Source organism: Sylvia atricapilla, chromosome 10 (genome assembly GCF_009819655.1).
Source record: "Sylvia atricapilla isolate bSylAtr1 chromosome 10, bSylAtr1.pri, whole genome shotgun sequence".
NCBI lineage: Eukaryota > Metazoa > Chordata > Aves > Passeriformes > Sylviidae > Sylvia > Sylvia atricapilla.
Window position 1 is genome coordinate 25,830,565 of NC_089149.1, and position 18,234 is coordinate 25,848,798.

At 45.7% G+C, this 18,234-nt stretch overlaps 3 protein-coding genes across 4 annotated transcripts; 1 reads left to right on the forward strand and 2 right to left on the reverse strand.

Moving 5' to 3' along the window:
• Positions 1-8,455: 8,455 nt before the first annotated feature.
• NCBP2 (nuclear cap binding protein subunit 2) lies at positions 8,456-12,048 on the reverse strand. 2 transcript variants are annotated; one of them, XM_066326376.1, is made up of 4 exons: positions 11,873-12,044; positions 11,602-11,783; positions 10,728-10,866; positions 8,456-10,143 (listed from the first exon to the last, which is right to left on the reverse strand). In XM_066326376.1, the coding sequence occupies exons 1-4, from the start codon at positions 11,951-11,953 to the stop codon at positions 10,072-10,074; spliced, it is 474 nt and encodes a 157-aa protein (XP_066182473.1). In that variant the 5' UTR covers positions 11,954-12,044; the 3' UTR covers positions 8,456-10,071. The 2 variants fall into 2 exon arrangements, with proteins under 2 accessions (XP_066182473.1, XP_066182471.1); XM_066326374.1 differs by having other exon boundaries at positions 8,456-10,866; positions 11,873-12,048.
• A 463-nt stretch (positions 12,049-12,511) lies between these two features.
• NCBP2AS2 (NCBP2 antisense 2 (head to head)) lies at positions 12,512-13,171 on the forward strand. Its single transcript, XM_066326377.1, has one exon. The coding sequence runs from the start codon at positions 12,522-12,524 to the stop codon at positions 12,774-12,776; it is 255 nt and encodes an 84-aa protein (XP_066182474.1). The 5' UTR covers positions 12,512-12,521; the 3' UTR covers positions 12,777-13,171.
• Positions 13,172-15,097: 1,926 nt separating this feature from the next.
• On the reverse strand, positions 15,098-17,782 carry PIGZ (phosphatidylinositol glycan anchor biosynthesis class Z). The gene is made up of 2 exons (XM_066326380.1): positions 17,665-17,782; positions 15,098-17,246 (listed from the first exon to the last, which is right to left on the reverse strand). The coding sequence occupies exons 1-2, from the start codon at positions 17,780-17,782 to the stop codon at positions 15,688-15,690; spliced, it is 1,677 nt and encodes a 558-aa protein (XP_066182477.1). The 3' UTR covers positions 15,098-15,687.
• Between the last annotated feature and the right edge of the window lie 452 nt (positions 17,783-18,234).

Below are 18,234 nucleotides of genomic sequence, written 5' to 3' on the forward strand. Positions count from 1 at the left end.
ACCCATCTCTGGCAGGTCTTGAGCCAATCCACTCAACGCAGCCCCAGAAATGCATTTTACAGAAAATGGTTCTTTGAAGAAAACTATCAGATTCAACACTTGTCAAAAACTACATGCTCTGCCTTTTTATCCCTTTTCAGTGGAAGGAAACAGGAAGACAGGGTCCAATTTAAAATTACACTTTCATTTGCATGTACAAGAGAAAGAAAGGCACACATCCACTAGCCCAGTCCAATTAGCCCAGCAGCACTCAGATTAAACTATTCCTCATACATGACTGATCCACCTGGTTTTGATCACTGGTGAAACTGAACCCACGTGTGAAAGTACAGTGTGAAAGTAACACGTACCAATAAAAAAGACGCATCATTCTGTTGTGCAAAAGAAGTAGGGGGAAGGATAATCAGCGTTACTAAAAATAGCACAGGATGTGAACAGAACATACTGGCCAGAGCCAAACATGTCACAAAGGGCAGGAAAATAAATTTCTCAGAATATAAAATATTTTGCTAGTTTTAACTAAGTATTAACAACTGTCTAGGGACTATTCTGACTGTAACTAGGTTATTTGGGAAGATGTCACAGATTTTACACCAACTGCAATGTGAATTCTTGATACTCAGCACTCAGTACTTTGTGCAGTTGGAAAATTCCATCAGCTTGATGAACTTGGAGATCTTTTTCAACCTTAATGATTCACTGATGCCATTCTATGATTCTATTGTCCAGCACCAGGCAGGCACTGTGTCAGACTGCAGGGAAGCAAACTCACAGCTAGTTAGGGCCAGGTCACAGCACCCAGCAGTTCCAACAATATTAGCATTATCCCAGTTAATTTAAATGTGTGACTCTGAGGCAGAATATAGTACATATTTGATGGCTCTGACATTCACAAATCAAGTCACAGCAAGGCAGTGATCTGCAGCGTTCCTGTGCCTTCTCCCCAGAAGTTCATATTTTGGCCTTAGCTTCCCATTAGGTCACCTTATGCTTTCCTCATTTTCAGCAGATAAATCTGGCTTTATCAATAAAATTCTCCCCAGAAGGCACTCACTAGCACTGTTGATCAAATTATACAGATGCAGAGAAGAGCAATCAAACGTGGTATTATCATCCATGCAGCTTGGAACATAAGCCAAAGAATATATGTGAGAATTTTAAGCAGGGAAGGACATTGTGCATGTAGCAGGTAAGCCACTAGTGCAAGGACACTGAAAGAAAACATGGAGAGGAAGCAGAAGTTCATCAAGTCACATTGCTTCAAACTCTAGCATCACTTTCAAAAAACATGGAAATTTCACATGCAAAACTGATAACCTATTCTCAAATTAAAGCACATGAAACACCATGTGAACACAAAAAAATGCCTTTTTATCACAGATGTCCAAAAACCAGAACAAGTTGGCCAGAAATGTTGTTGAGTCTCCCTCCTTGGAGATGTTGTTCAGAACTTGGCTGGACAAGGCCCTGGGCAACCTGCTGTGTGCTACCCTGTTAATGTCTGTCTGATACAGGTCAACCAAGGACTGAGATGAACAATCACGGCTTTTTCTGTTTGATTTATACTGCTCCTTTAATCAGATAAATAGAAAGGGAACATTCTTGATTAAGAATCACATCAAAAAGTTTCTGTCTTTCTCATACTAAGCTATTGTTAATCAAATGCATTCAAACAGCCAATTCATTTCAGTGTTCCCAAACTCAAAAGGGATTAAGACCTGATAAAGGGCTTTAGAGACAATGTCCTGTCCTTCTGCCAGCTCTCCCAGGAAAGATATTGGAGATACCAGACCACTCACAGAGGAATGTCCCCTCAGTACAGATCACAGCTGCAAAGGCCCTTAACAAAGGCAACACTTGAAAATCATTGATTCTTTAACACATTAAAAGGTAACTCACACATAAAAATTAATGAAATGCATTTAAGTCCCAACAGTTGTGCCAGAGTTAAACATGAGCTTCTGGGGAAGGTATTTACAAGTTGGCTCAAAGTTGTCAAGCAACTGCTGACACATAATGGTAATTCAGAGAAGGCAACTTTTGCTCCTAATGGTCCAGACACAACTGCCTCAAAAACTGTGCTAGAAATTAAACCTGTGCTTACAGTGCAGCCTGCTCTGAACTCTGCTCTGCCGACATATGGCCTCAGCATGCTTCCTGTCACTTTGAATTCTTCCAAGCACAGATGTGGGCTGTGCATTGAAGCAGGTTGTCTCTGTGTTCCCTGCTGCACTCAGAACAGCTGCATTACAGTTGTATACAGCATTTACTACAGGAGGAGAGGAAGCAGCCAAATGCTTCTGAGAATGGGACTGGGTCCCTGTCCTTTACAGGAAGGATGCCAGGCTACTTGTGGTAAACTTTGCAACCACAGAAAACAGAAAATTTGCTATCGGTAAGTGAATATCAGCTTAGCCAAGAAATAAGGAAATAGGGAATTCAACATTTGGCAAGCACAAAAATCTTTTCTTTCAGCATTTAGCAGAAGACTTAAGATGCCTAACTGGAATTCTTCAAGGAAAGTATGAATCACTCTGCTTTAAAACAAAATCAACTTGTAATTTCCTGGTTTCATGGGGGAAAATCAAATATTCAGGTTTCTTTTTAATACATTGATACGTCAGGGCATAAAGGGGGTGGGACAGGGAAAGGATAAAAGTTTGGGAATAACGGCTGATATTCCCACAGATCCCTGTGTTGCAGTTGCTGACATGAGTGAACATGAGTCAAGTCACTGAGTACAGCTCCATATCACAGTGACCCACCAATTCATGTCCAGAAGGGATACAGCCCAGAGCATCTCTGTTCCTACCAGTTCCCACCAGAGTTAGCTCAGAACCTAATCAGCCTTCCATAAAAATCAAGAGATGCTAGTGAATTTTATAAATGGCAAACAGAACTCAAATGTGTTGTTATGCAGTGCAGCGAGGATGTCATTGCTGACATGTACATTGCATCAGCACTCATCAACATGGTTCCTTTTTCCCCATTGCAAAGATGCAACATATCAAATTATGGAACTGCAAATACAGCAGTAGATGCTAAAAGCTTTTCACTTCTAAATTTATGTCCCTGTTCATAGGATGTGTTTTCTTTATAAAGAAAATAACCTCAGATATGTGAAGTTTCAGAAGTTCAAGTGCTCAGCATACTTAGCAAAAATATTCTAATGTCACTCAAATCTAGAGACTGAGATCCTTTTCTCTTAAAAAAATTGTTCCCATATATGACAGCAAAAATTCTCTCCCTCATTCTCTTCCCTGGCCTTTTCACAGTAATGCCAATGAAGGCCTCTGAATTAATTCTTCACACATCTTAAAGAGAATCAAAGGAAATGTGGGTCCTCCTTGTGGTATATTCAACTAACAAGTTCAGGCCCACTGAAATCAACAGTTATTTTACTCAAAAACTAAGCTGTGAATAGTCTAAAAAACACTGGAATTTCACAGCAGGGGTTTTATGCAATTTTACACATAGCTTTTATTAATTCTTCAATGATTTTTAAATATGCCCAGAAATTGAATGAATAAAGAGTTCAAAAGGAACATTCATTTTGTACAGGCTTTCAGGAAACTATTCTGACATTTTTCTTAACAAATGGAAATACTGTTCATGACCTGAGGGCTTTCTTTAAGAATCATAAATAGAACATTTCCTATTTGAATGGAGGAACTAGGATTCCTAATGACATAACAACGTTTTGCACCTTCCTTCTTTCAATACTCGTCTTTGAATCAAGTCTGAAAAGCAACAATGTAATCCTTACAAATGTAGAACACCTTTCCTCCATTTAAAAGGAAGGATGAATAGAAATTGATGCTTTACCTCTAGCTTTTGTCACTACTATTCCTCTGCAGTTTCAGTCCCTCACATCTCTACTGTAAATTACACTGATAGAAGTTCTGGCAACAACATATTGGGCAATAAAAAAGGTTTAAAAATAATGAATTATTTTAAAATGTTATCACAAAATGCATTTTTATTATATGCTTTCTAAACTAAAGAATCGATTACACCTTAGAATTTCAAAAATAAATTAAAACTTGCTTTTAAGAAAGCTCTATTGCACTATACTTACACTTGACTTTGTTCAGGTATCGTGTACTTAGAAATCACAAATTATCATTTCCTAGGACTGTAATGATATGCAGCTAAGAGAGGAGAACCTCCTTGTTAAATTGCATAGCCCAGTATAAACTCCCGTCTAATAACAAAAAAGCAATTCTTGAGAGGCAGTTCTGCATTTTATGTGCACTAACACATCCACTTAAAATCTATTTAAATGTAAAATATTGAAAACCTGAAATACAGATTTCGGTACTCTCACATCAAGTGCAGTCCAGACTAAACTTCATATGGACATATCTGTAAGCCTCCAGTGCAAACCAGTTCTCACAGTGCTGCCCAGCCAACTCCACTGTCAGGGTCCACCACAGCCCTGAGCACCTGAAAGCTTTGGTATTTGCAGTATCCAGCTTCACATGTTTTCTCCCCTCTCAGGCACAATTCTGTGTGTGGGAATCGTTAATTGCCTTCAGATTTATCTGAAGTTGGGGCCCTGGCTCATTCTTTCATTCTCAGTCCCATATTGTCACCGAGGAGGGTGTTGTGCCACTGCTTAGGGAGAGCTCCAGTCTGCCCAGCACTCGGCCCAGCCAGGAGGACAATTCACAGGGCACGAGGAACAGCACCACTGCTCCACAGACATCGAAGTGATTTGTTTTCTAACAGGGAATGAGTCATTCTCACGCCTGTTTAAGTTCAATTAAACATCTTTAGGGGAAATTTATGATTAAACACAGAATCGACACTGTATCCAAGGACCGTTGATGGACACCACATATTTATTCAGGCTTCTGGGCCTCTTTAAATGTTTAATTTTGCCTTGATGATCATTTTGTGTCTAGAACCTGAATTACTGACAAATTAGCTGGAATCTTCCCTCACTTTTCATATCCTTCCAGGTTTCTGCACTCTTCTGAAGCAATGCCTTTCCTGTCAAACTCTGTAAACCAAGTAATATTTGCTGGCCATCATGGCCTTGGATTCTGAGAAAAATTCTGCACGTGATTATGGACAATTATCCTGAGGAACTTTTGGAACCCCTTTCAAAATGCTCCCATTACTTTTTGTGACACTGTTTTGCTCAGCTTCCCTAACCCTCATTGAGATACAACTCAGGAATCAGTGGTGCTCCCAAAGGCCTTTCAAGAATTCTCCTGGCATGCCAGCATGTTACATGTTTAGTTTATGGAGAAATAAGTAGACAAAGTTAATTAAAACACATTCAGTACTTTAGCACTGTGTACACAGATCTCACTGAACTCCATGGGAGATAAAACTAAGTCCCTGCAGGACTGCAACCTACAGCACAATTCATCAAAACATCCACCACGACTTGCAGAGTTACTGTGAGAGATCTGAGTATTGTAAAAAAATCCCTGCTGAATCTCTCCCTGGCAAACTCAGACACCAGCACAGACCTGCTCTTGGCATCGTGCAAGATGGAACTTTGTAAGATTGCTGCTTGAAGGCTTTTTCACATTAATATGTAGATTCGAAAGAGCAAGTTCAGCTGGGAATTTAAAGCAGAAGCAAAAGTGCAGATTTAATCTCTCCAGTTCATGGAAACATATTCCTCCTCTTACTGGAGTAAATTCCCAGAGGGGGAAAACCTACAAAACCCAAACCACAAGCCAGTCCTTTGCCAGCCTGGACAATCTTTCAGTTCAACAGTGCTTGGTGTTGTGAGGTACCCAACAAATCAACAACCTTAAGGCACTCCTAACCCCACTGCATCAGGCCATGTAGAAGACCATAGAATCAGTCACCAGATACTTTTGTTTCAAGCAGAATTCTAAGATGCAAGAGTTTCTTCAAGAAACGCAGGTGATTGGCTGCCTTAGCTGCACAGTGAAATGAGCTGCTTTCAGAACACATCATTCCTTCCACAACAGCTCCTCAGCTGAGAATCCTGGCAGCCCCCACTCATCCTGCAGCCAGACATGGCTTCAAACGACATCTTGTGGCAGCAGGACCAGCTGACAGGGCTTTTGTCTTCAAAAAAGCAATTCAAGATGTGAAACAATGATATTGCAAAAAATCAAACACGAAACAAAAAGCACCAACTTACAATCAATCAATTTGAACAGAGTAGCAACGATTTTCAAAACAGAAAAATTCCCCATAAAGACAAAGCATAAAATAATAGGAGTATTAAAGTAAAAATACTGAAACAATCTAATGCAGTTTGAAGTGAGCTACAGATGTACAACTGTAATAATAAGTATGTATTATTAACATTTAGCATATTCTTACCTATTCTAACTAGAAAATTGGAATTTTCTTTGCACTTTGTTGCTTCCAGGAAGAGATTGGTAGAGAATGGAAAAGCTTCATTATCCAGAAACACCAGGACAAGCTGACTCAATTAGATTTATTTATTCTGATATTCATGTTGCATGCAACTGGATAAACAGCTAAATAGCAAATCTTATTTCCCATTTGTTTTCAAATTATGTTTTGAGAAAAGATGCCTTTTAATTTTACCTGAAAAAAACAAAAATTGTGGTTCAATACTATTCTGTTGCTAACACATCAGTCCCAGAAGAATAGTTGGCCCATCTTGAAAAGGAAATCAGAGATAGCTCTAATTAAATACATTAAACCCAACAAAATTATTTAATGTATAGTCTTATTTACACAAACACCCTCATCAAGGTACACAAGAAGGATGTTAACTGAGTAAACCTTAATTCACAGTGCTTTTTGATGGAAGGTATTTCACTTTCTCTCTATACAACTTGGTTTCTGAAATCCTGACTCAGCCCCTCATACAGCTTCTGAAACAGTGGCAGTTCTTCCTGTCAGGACAGAAACAACTGGCTTTGCCTAGACTTGGTTGGAGGATAACAGAATGAAATACAAACAGGTTTTATATACTCAGAGATGAGCACTGGAGGACAAAGAGAAAGCTTCTAGAAGGAATATTCAAGCAAGACTGCAAGTCTTACTGAACAGTCAGGGAAAGGTTTTCAAAAGCATTTGCTGTAGCACCCTCAAAGCAACAAAATCTTACACCAGGAATAACTCATATTTGTCCTTCAGATGTGAAAAAAAAAAGTAAGTGCATATTTCACTCAGGTCATGCACACTGAGATTACTGCAGTTACTTGTGTGTCTTCCCTCCTCTCACCTGTTACTGTGCTGGGAAACACTTTAGAGTTAGCAAAGACAGCCCTGTCAGCACCAGGACTGAGGACACCAAGCACCTCACCCACCACAGGCTTGTCATACACAGCACCAGCACCCTATGAATCAGATAAAAAAATTTCTTTTGAAAGATTGAAGTATTTTTTAAAGGGCACTTTCCCACAGGGATACTCAGAAGCAACAGACATTTAAGACTGCAAAGTCCCTGAAGGACTACTGTGACTCCAGACACACAAACCAGGCATTTTAAGCCCTGCCTAACCTCTTGTCAACCTGCAGACATTTACTTTGTGTGCAATACAGAACTTTAATTTATAACCTGCTAGAAACTGAAGAAGAGAATCTTGGCCCAAGAAGATTTGCTGGCACAGTTACACCAACTACAATTTATGTGAGATTGCGAAGCATGAACGGAGCCAAGCCCTCCTCCAGTATCATGGGTGTGCTTTGGCAAGATCCAAAGAGGTTCCTGGGAGCAGGGAGAGAAATTACCACAGGCACTGCATATCGCAATATCCAGGGGAAAAGGTAACTAAGCTGTTGCTAAACAGAGGAACAGTCATGGCCCACAAACCCACAAACCCTGACCTCCATTTGCCTCTACTCTGAGAAATTGTCTACAGACTTCTCTTTGTTGAAAACCAGGTTTTTGGTCATTTTATCACCATCTTCATGAGCTGTTGAATCCAGGTGGGGCAGTGTTTTCCCAGCCCCCTCCCTCTGGAGTGCCCTCTGTCAATGGCCCGTCAGTGCCTTGCTGCATGACTGACAGGTAACTCCCTCCAGGAGCTCTCTCTGGTTAATGGGCCGTCAAGGACCCACTGCAGGACTCATCATCCCACTGTGAGATGCTCCGCCCAGGGGGAGGAGCCAAGCATTCTCACTCGGATATAAGCTGGGATTTGGGGCAGTACAAGCAGCCTTTACCCACTGGATTCCCAGAGGACCAGACCTATGGGATCACTGCTTCCATCACCTTGCTCAGGTTGTATTCTGACTCTGTCAGTGGCCTTTCGTATTATTGCATTTATTTTATTTCACTTTTTTTCCCTTTCTTCCTATTAAATTGTATTTCTGACCTGGAGTCTCTCACTTGTTTTGCTTTCAAACCACTACAGGCTTCCTATTCTTTTTTTTTCTGTAAAGAACCCAAATGGCCTTCAGGTGGAAGCTAAAATAACCTTGGAGAATAACATTACCTCAGTGAAGGCAATTCTGTTCAAAAAAAAAAAGTAACAAACCATTTGGATGTTGCAGTTTTATTTAAAAGTGACTTTAGAGTTTTTGGTGACATACTTTTAATACAAAATTGATACAATGAAAAATAAACTTCAGCAGTGAGCAGATTGCAGGCTGTAAACTCGTCATCAAATGTACAATATTGGACAAGGTAACTTTGTTCAAAGCTTATTTGCAGACCAGCACCAAGTGATCCCAACAGTCTAGATTTTACTCTACATGCCAAAAAACCTTAAACCCACACTTCCTAAGTAAAGAGTTGTTCCATCTCACTTTTCTTCCAATTTACACAAACAGTTGTGATTAACTGTACGCAAGAAACGCTTTTAAAATTTCCTACAATACTTTTAGTGAGTAAAGAACAACTCTTACACCTTTGAAAGTTTATAAGGAGTCATGGACAACAAGGTATTTACACAAAACATTAGGAATTGCCATTTACATGGAACTCAGAATTTACATGAAGAAATTCCAACTCCCTGTAACAGTTTTAGTGGGTTTTTTTTAACTATTTTGTTTCAGCAGGTCAATTTCATTGATCTTGGGATCACATTTTTAAACCTATGTCTGCAATACATCAAAATTCTAACACACCAACAAGTACGAATAGGATCCAGCATGGAAAGAGAAAAACCAAAACACAACAAGCTATGCAATCCTGAAATTCTTTTACCATTCTTATTACATGCTCAGTAGAAAGTAAGGCTCCTCCCAAAACTCTTCTGTTTCCATTTTTAAGTTGTCCAAAATCAAGTTTCTCAAATAGAAAACCTATTTTGAGAAGAAACTTTGTCATTATAAACCCAGTTCCTCAAACATCCCATTTTGGGGGTAATTTGGCTTCATGCAACCCTTACAGGCACAGGGAAGACACTGCCCTCAAATATTAAGGCTGTAGAGAGCTACCAGATGGGGCAAAATGCTCAAACTGCGAAATAATTTTACCGTAATTCTTGTATTTGGTGCTCTCTGTCAGGCAATCACAATTAGACTTTGCACAAGACAGCAGAGGTCTGTTTCCTGCTCTCTGCTCTGCTGCCTCTCACTTCATGATTCCTGAACTCAGTCTGGCTTGTTGTATTATGGCTGTTCATGTAAATGTTTGAGGAACAGCACCAGTGAAAAAGGTTGCTAATCCAGTGACCTCATAAAATCTGCAACTTAAAAGTCTTCTCTAGAAATTGAAAAATTTCCCTAGAAATTCCACTTCCTTTTCAGCCTCTTTGCCTTTTGCTTTTATCTGTGAAACATCCACCAATCATCCTTTAACACTGCTCTCCACCCTGTGATACCAATGTAAACAAAATCCAATTCAATAATCAAGTTTTGCCAGAGGAAAAAAAAAAAAAAAAAAAAAGCACCATAATGTTACATCTTTGCTTCTTTCAGAAGTTATAGCAGCATTTCGAGACCAAAGCCTCAGCATTCTAATGCTTAAAGCCTTGCCACCAGGTCCTCTGCAATGCTTTGGATGCTGGTATTAAAACAGAAGAGGTATTGAACATTGGATGTGCTCACAGGAATGCGGATAGGAGTTTCTGTGAATTGTGTGCAACAGACCTATTTTGTGCCTGGGGTCATTTTACAACGCAGATTTGGTTCTCTTGTGAAGCTGAGGAGTCACTGGCACTGAACAGTTTTGCCATAGCCACCTCGTCCAGCATCATAGTCCTGCCGATATTCATCTCGGACCTAAGGAAGGAGGGAAAAAGGGAAGTCCGGAAAAGACAAGGAAAAACATTTTCTCAAAAATTGTTACACCATTAGAATACAGCCATACTGATATCACAACACATAAGTGGCTACATGGAGCTGACTGACCTAAGAGAAGGTGAAGAGGCTTCATGCAGAAGCTCAGAACAGCATAAACCAACTTCCTCTTTCATCATGTCTGGGGACCCTCTAATCAACACAGCCCAGGCAAGAATGGCCAGCCTTGGGATTTGGCACTATGAGCCACTGCAACCTGTTCCACTTGGGGTAAGCCAACTGCTGCCCTATGTGTTCCTGACAGCCCCTTACATTTACTGGGCTTACTGAAAAGCATTATCTCCCCAGGCAGCCAAGAGTTGTTTCTGCAAGTACTTTTACTGAAATTTATGAAAGAGTTATTTATTCCTCGTGGATTATACTGCCATTGATCAGATATCTTCCAGTGTTATCCTAAACAATGACTCCTAAGCTGCTGTTTCTGAAATTGTTCTGTGTTCATTCAAAACCAAGAAGTTTGGCAAAGTCACCATTCCCTTAAAACCCCAGGCTGTACAACAACCTACCTGCCCCCCTGATCTTCCACGGCCATACTGCCTACCCTCCTTAAATCCTGCATCCCAGTCTGTCCTTATGATCCTGTCATCAAGCCTGGTCCCATTGATGTATCGCATTGCATTTTCAGCATCTCCTCTTGCATAATACCTTAGGAATAGGTTAATGAAAAAGTCGACTTCTGTTTTCATCACATGGAAAAAAGAACAACATCAAATGGGCTACAAAACCAAGGTTTTGCTTGAATCACTTTTATGAAGCTGCACCAGCTAAGAAAATTGCAAGTGTAAGGGAGGGACATGCAGCAATTCCAGCATTAAAAACACATATATTGGATTAAGTTTGTCAATCATGCCGGCATTTACTAGAACAAAGCTGTTCAGCTCAGAAGGGAAGCCTCAGGCATGCTCTTTTCATGCTGCAAACTTCCACCATTCTGGTGAGTTCACTGGAACCAGTAACAGAATGATCCTCAGAAACATGCAAGATAATGAAGTCACATGATAGGGATGAAAAATGCCAACAGAAACTTTACACGTATGTTGGTAGGAAAAGAAAGACCTTTTTACCTCAGCGTGGAGAATACGAATTTACTGCAGAGGTCAATTACCTAAGAGATGTCTGGGTTAAAGCATCAAAGTGAAAGCAAGCTGCTAACCCCGCTCGACATGCAGTGTATGCTCGAATCACAGAATCATGGTTGGAAAAGACCTGTAAGATCATTCAATCCAACCGTGAGACAAGCATTGCTCTCTCGCCAGGGTTTGCCACAGACGCTTTAGCAAACGATTAATTCTATCCTCGGAGAACTCCCCGATGACTCAGAGCCTGCAGCGCAGAGCAGCTCACCCGCACCCGGACCGCTCCTGCCCAGCACAAGGATACTCCACGAAGCAGAAGCCGCAGGCGGTTTTCTTCACTTTGTCCAGCCCCATGATGACCTTCTTGATGTCGCCACTTTTGCCGAAGAGCTCGTGGATCTGCTCCTCCGTGGTGTAGAAGGAGAGGTTCCCCACGTACAGCGTGCAGCTCTTCCTCAGCAGCCGCTCCTGGTCGTACCGCGTCCCCTGGGCCGCAAGGACACCGCGTTACCTCACGGCCCGGTCCGGCCCGGCCCAGCGGGACCGCGCGGCGCCCGCCCCCGGCCGCGGCTCACCCGGAAATGCTGGTCCCGGTACTGGCTGAGTTCGGCGTAGGAGTCGCTGCGTAGGATGCTCAGGGTCCCGCCGGAGGTCATGGCGGCGCTGCCCGGCCCGGCCGAGGCCAGCCCGGCCCCGCAGCGGACAGACCGACACCGGACAGACGGACACCGGACAGACCGACACCGGACAGACCGGCCCAGGACAGACCGACACCGGACAGACGGACACCGGACAGACCGGCACCGGACAGACTCGCACCGGACAGACCGACACCGGACAGACCGGCACCGGACAGACCGGCACCGGACAGACCGGCCCAGGACAGACCCGCACCGGACAGACGGACACCGGACAGACCGACACCGGACAGACCGACACCGGACAGACCGACACCGGACAGACCGACACCGGACAGACGGACACCGGACAGACGGACACCGGACAGACCCGCACCGGACAGGCCGACACCGGACAGACGGACACCGGACAGACCGGCACGGCCCGGCCGCGCCCGCCGCCGCCTTCCCGCGCCCCTCGCACGCACCCCGCCGCCGCCGCGCGCGCAGCCAATGGCGAGGGGGGCTGCGCGCCACCTCTCGCGAGAGCCGCGGGAGCCCCGCCCGTGAGGGCGGTCGGGCACCCGGTCTCGCGAGAGCGGCGGCCATGGCGCTGCTGCGGGCGCTGCTGCTGCTGCTGTCCAGCCCGCGGCTCGTGCAGCGGCTCTCGGAGTCGCGGCCCATCCGCGCCGCCGCCCGGGTCACCGCCACCGCCCTCACCCGCGGCCAGCGCCACCTGGCCCCGCGCCTGCTTCGCCTGCGCGACGCCTTCCTCGCCGAGCTCAAGGACGGCGCCCGCGCGCGGGGGTGGCCGTGGCCGCGCGGGCCGGGCCGCGGCGGCCGCCCCGGATCGGCGCCGTGATCGCCTCGTCGAGAGGGAGGCATCGAGACAGCGCCGGGGAGGAGACGGGACCCACCGTCGCTTCCCTGCGCCGAGCACACAAGAGCGCGTTGGAACCGGCGGGTGAGGGGCCCCGGCAGCCGCTCCGGGCCCCGGCGGTGCCCGGCTGTGGATGCCGAGCTGCGGACTGGACGGGGCGTTCCACATCGCGGGGCCTGGAGCGACTCCTCGGGAAAGCATGACCACGGGAAGCTGCTTCTCGTCCCTTTCGTGGATTTCCATTTCAAAGACAGTATACGCGTTCCACGGTTCTCAGGAACAGGCGAACTCTCTTTATAATCACCCACAATGCTGTGAAGATTGTCACTTTAAGTGCTTGATAAGAAACTTGAAATAAAACCACAATTCTCATGGGAGTACCTGTAACAATGTAATGTCTGTGTATACAGGAGTTATACTCTACATTTGATACAGTTTTGTTACAAAAAGGGTTTTAGGTGTTGATGGTGATAGACGGGATAATGGACGTGTTACAGGAAGGTAAAAGGGATTCAGTAACATTCCTAAAAGCACAGCTCAAGTCCATTGTAGCAAGAAGGGTTTACAGGGGAATAAAATGACCAAAAATGAACCCCCTATATCAATGTAAATACAGATACACAGTGGAGAAGGATGCATCCATCATGTGTAATGCATTGGGCAGGTTTGCTTAAGATGCTGTATCTGATGACATCTATGACAGTTAACCTTCCTTCAGAGCATGTTTCACTGTTTGATCCAGCTGAGTAGAGGCTCAGTGAACTGGGAAGGGTCATTTCCATTCCTTGTTATCATCACAGGTGAGAAGAACCTTGTACTTGGTCTGAGATACAGTTTCCTGCATTGGTGGTAAAATTAAATCTCCAGCAGCAAAGACGGGTGTGCATGGATGGAGGAACTGCATCTACAGTGAAAACTCAAAGGTCTGGCTGGCAAGCCAAAAGCAGTATATTGTTAATCTGAGCTGGTGTTTATAGTCCAGGTACAGACTGTAGCTGCAGTCCAGTCTCTTGCTGGCTCTCTGCAGGTTACTGTGCAGTGGTAGAGATGTCATCATCCCATGGGAATGGTGCTCCGTTAGATTCCCCAAGAGTTTCAAGATCTACCACACTCAGACTGCTAGAATTCATAAGTTTTATGAAAATAACGTTGAAGATTTAAGTTGTTTAAGAAAGCTGAAAATGGGAAGCAGGACATGGAGTACCAGCTGTGGCACGTGGTTGTGTCGTCCCAGTGTAAGACAGCAAAAAGAAAATTAACTTGGAAAATACATTTGCTGTGACGATGCTTTCGCAACTAGTTACACTATTTTGTGAGTCAGCAGTACAAACACACGGGCACCTCTCCCCCTGCCTCCCTCCAAACACACAGCTTTGATTTACAGGCAGGCCAGCAGTGAGGAATGAAGGATGTGGGATGTACATACAGGGAACACAAGACAAAATGGTTTACAAGAGAACAAGAGCTATATTCCCTAAACATCTAGGTGTTAGGCAAATCATTCACACATTCATTTTTCCTAGATTCTCCTTAGAGCCTGGCATCAGCCTGCATTATTCCTGTCTCTGTTGAAAACCTGGCTCTCAAGACCTTACGTAAGGTTGTGTGGGTGAAGAACTGCCAAAAGCATTACCACCTTTGTGAGCAGAAATAATTCAAGTGTCAGATTTGTTTCAGAGAGAGAGGCTTGATCTACAATGCATGTGCCAAGTCAGGTTGTTCTGGATCCAGAAGTTCACATGGGCAAAACCAAAGATGGTAGCTCATGCTGTGCTATTGAGCACGTACATCACTGTCAGCTGAAGGCCAGTTGTTGGCGTCCAGTTAAAAAGAGACTGCTCTCCAGCGGAAAGCCGGGATAGAGCTGTCATTCCCACTGAGCTGATTAAATGGGGAGCAGTTAGTGCACAGGGTGCAGGGGATGCAGCTCCTCCCTCGAGGCTGCCTTCCATCCACGGCGGCACGGCCGGAGGATCTCTGACCCGGTGCTGAGCCCGTTCAGAGACGCTTCTGGTCCAGCGGCACGAAGGATGAAATCCCTCCCAGTGAGCCGCGTTCTGTCTGCGCAGCTCGTCGATCCAGCTCCCGCAGGACCTGCGGCGCGCTCTGCCGGGGTGACAGTCGTGACAGGGCAGCGGCAGGAGCGCGCAAGGGAAGGAACGGCCGAGCTGCCGCCGCGGATCTCCGCGCACGCTTCGCGCCGTCATAGCGCTGCCCTCCCGAGCTGCCCGGGGCGGTACGCGGCCAGCGTGTTCACGGGGATGGAACTGTGTCAGGGAAGGCTAAACAGCCAAAGCTTGGATTTTAGGATTTAGCCTACTTAGGCTGAAGCGTCCTCCATGTTCTAAATCAGATTCTCCCAGATCAGTGCCGGGAATTTTTCAAGACAGACCCTCCCAAGGTACAGTACTGTGACAGCAGGCTGGTTTAATGAATTTTTAAGAACGTAAAATAAAAGATTACTGAGTCAGACCAGCTTTTGTCTAACCCTGTAACCTCTCTCCAGCAACTGAATTAATGCCTGTTATCAGTAGACACCCCACAGTCCCCAAACCCTGTTAGAGCTTATAAGAGCTTTCAAAAATAAATCTCACATGGAAACAGCTAAGCTTCAATCACCATTTTGGTGGGCTCTGATTTTATCCTCTCTCATCAGGAGAATTACAAAAGTTCATATGAAACACCACAGGACTGAGTAAGTCAAATTTTAAGCAGGTTCTATCCAGAACTGGCTACCTTAAAAACATGAGGAATGGGAATAAAGAGATGTAGGAGAGCTCCCAGTGCCGCTGCTGGTGCTGAAAGGGAGGGGTGTATGAAAGAGGAAGGTCTCACACCACCATCAGACAGCACCCAAATGAAGTAAAAGATCATAACTGTGTTCTCCTAAAATCTAAAGGCTCTGATGATCTCTGTTTAGCTCCAGGATGTAAAGTCCTAACTGACTCCTCCAATTTCCACTGGATAGGACAGGTATTTGTGGTGGGTCCTCCATTGATAAGTGAGGAAATATCAAAGTCTCGTTCTTGAATGAGACACCACATTTTGTAATTGTGGCTGTGACTGTACCAGGGATTATAATAAAGACGTGACAGTCACTGCAGGTAAAATTGTTTGCTCGCTGCTCTACTGTCTGGCAGAGGGTTTCTTCACCAGCCCCAGCCATGTCAATGACTTCCACATGCATGTCTGTCTTCTTGATATTGAGCAGAGACCTTGGAGGCATGTAGGTGTGGGCAAAGAGCAGAGTGTAGTGGCGTGGATGGCTCGAGGACGCTGGAGAATGGATGAGCTGCTCCAAGTGGAACAAAGAGGGAATGAGCCCTCCCTGGTGTAAGCAACCAAACAGAAGTGCCCCCAAAAGGTTGAACAGAACAATGAGAAGTTTCCATTCCACAGCTCTGTTTGGTGATGCACTGAACAGGACCAATGGCAGGATGAGAGGGATGAGAAACCGAGGCTCCTGGTGACTGAACAGGGAGAGAAATGCCAAAGGAACAAAATAAAACAGCAGCAGTGTTGGACTGCCCTCGGAATGCACCGGCCCAGGTGGCCCACGATAACACCATCTGACCAGCGTTAACTGATGGACATATTTCTTTAGCATTTTAAAGCCCGCACTGATGGCCAGAATATGTAAGATCCCAAAGAGCATTACTCCATTGACCGTAAAATGTGTGACTCGTGGGTGAGTTCCATGCAGGGCAAGATTATGAGGATTAAGATTATAGCTGAGAAAATTGAAGGGAGTTACTACCATTTTGTCATGTAGTTGAACTATTGTATCAATTAGGCTGCTCTTGTTAGTGCTGTAGATGTTGTCTAAGCTCACGGAGGTAAAATAGAAGGTGTCTGCAGTTATGAAAACAGAAGCAGTAAAACATGCACAGAGGATAAACTTCAAAAAGTGGTTTACGAGAGTTTTAATGCTCTTTTGAGAGTCAACAATTAAACCAGCCCAGTAAAGCAGGGGCATTAGAGCAAATGCCAGAAAGGTTGGCCTGTTGAAAAACCCAGCAGTTGTTATGACACCAATGAGGGAGCTACTTGTAGGCTCTGCTGAGCTGCCACTGGACTTCCTCGAAGAAACTAGTAGCATGAGAAGAGCAAAGAGAAGTCCTTCAAGTGTGTTGGTAAACGTTCTTGTATAAAACACCAGCGTGACATACGATCCAGCAAGAAGTATCAGCGCTTTCCACGGATCTGCTCCCCAAAAAGGAGCCAACTGATAAACACTATAGTCGAGTATGAAAGAAAAGATTGTAAAGAGCAGGCGAGGAGATACAAGGAGAGTGTAGCTGTTGATGCAACTTGAACATATGTCCAACTGCTGCAAAGACTTGATCACCCAGTACGTAACTCCTGATGTCATTAATGGGAAAACAACTGTTCTGCAAGGAGAGCTGGAAAGGAACTCCCATGGATAATAGACCTGTAGGTTTAAGATATCCCCTACAAAGGAAGAGAAAAATACATACACAGATAATATATTTTATTAAGTAATTCGGCATTAGGGATACTACTTGGTATAAGAGGTATCACAATACAGAGCAGCTCCTAAACTTTTGAAACTGGCGTCAACCTTGGTATTCTTAGGAGCGTCCCATTCATTTTTACAAAGCACCGAGAAGCCTGTCACAGCAATGCGGCTCCAGGCGCCACTGGCTGTGGGCAGCCCAGAGCAGGAACCCACCCACCCGGCCGGCCCTGCGGCTCCCCTGCTGCCCGGCTTGCGGGACCCGCCGTGTGGCAGAGCGGAGCCCCCGGGAACGCCGCCTGCCCGCCGACGGGGGACACGGCGCCCGCGGCCGCGCCGCTTCGCGTCCCCTCGAGCCCGCGCGGGGCGCCCGGCGCCGGGTGCGCGCCTTACCTGCCATGACCTCGGGCGCCTGGAAGAACTCGTCGGGGTGCAGGTACCCGCTCTGCGGCAGGAGGCACCAGCCCGCCCGCAGCGCCGCCAGCAGCGCCCACAGCGCCCGCGCCACCATGGCGGCCCCGCGCCCTCACGCCGCACCGCCAGGGGGCGCGCGGCGCACGGCCGAGGCGCCGCAGCGGGAGCCCGGCGCGCATGCGCAGCGCCCCCAGCCGCCCGCCGACAGTGAGGGGAGCCGGGATCGGCGGGCGCGCGCGGGGTACGGCACCGCCGTGTGAGCATTAAACACCTTAAACACCTTAAACACCGCGACTCCACCACCGCCCGCCGACACTGAGGGGAGCCGGGATCGGCGGGCGCGCTCCGGGCACGGCACCGAGCGCCAGGCTCTCCTTAAACACCTTAAACACCTTAAACACCGCCACTCCACCACCGCCCGCCGACACTGAGGGGAGCCGGGATCGGCGGGCGCGCGCGGGGTACGGCACCGCCGTGTGAGCCTTAAACACCCTAAACACCTTAAACACCGCGACTCCACCACCGCCCGCTGACATTGAGGGGAGCCGG

Coding starts and splice junctions, on each gene's coding strand:
- NCBP2AS2 (XM_066326377.1), top strand. CDS start 12,522: ATGGCGCTGCTGCGGGCGCTGCTGCTGCTGCTGTCCAGCCCGCGGCTC.
- NCBP2 (XM_066326374.1), bottom strand. CDS start 11,953: ATGACCTCCGGCGGGACCCTGAGCATCCTACGCAGCGACTCCTACGCC. Junction 11,784..11,872: donor ACCGGGACCAGCATTTCCGG/GTGAGCCGCGGC, acceptor CTTGCGGCCCAG/GGGACGCGGTACGACCAGGA. Junction 10,867..11,601: donor TGCGGCTTCTGCTTCGTGGA/GTATCCTTGTGC, acceptor CCTATTCCTAAG/GTATTATGCAAGAGGAGATG.
- PIGZ (XM_066326380.1), bottom strand. CDS start 17,782: ATGGTGGCGCGGGCGCTGTGGGCGCTGCTGGCGGCGCTGCGGGCGGGC. Junction 17,247..17,664: donor GGCGCCCGAGGTCATGGCAG/GTAAGGCGCGCA, acceptor CTTCCTTTGTAG/GGGATATCTTAAACCTACAG.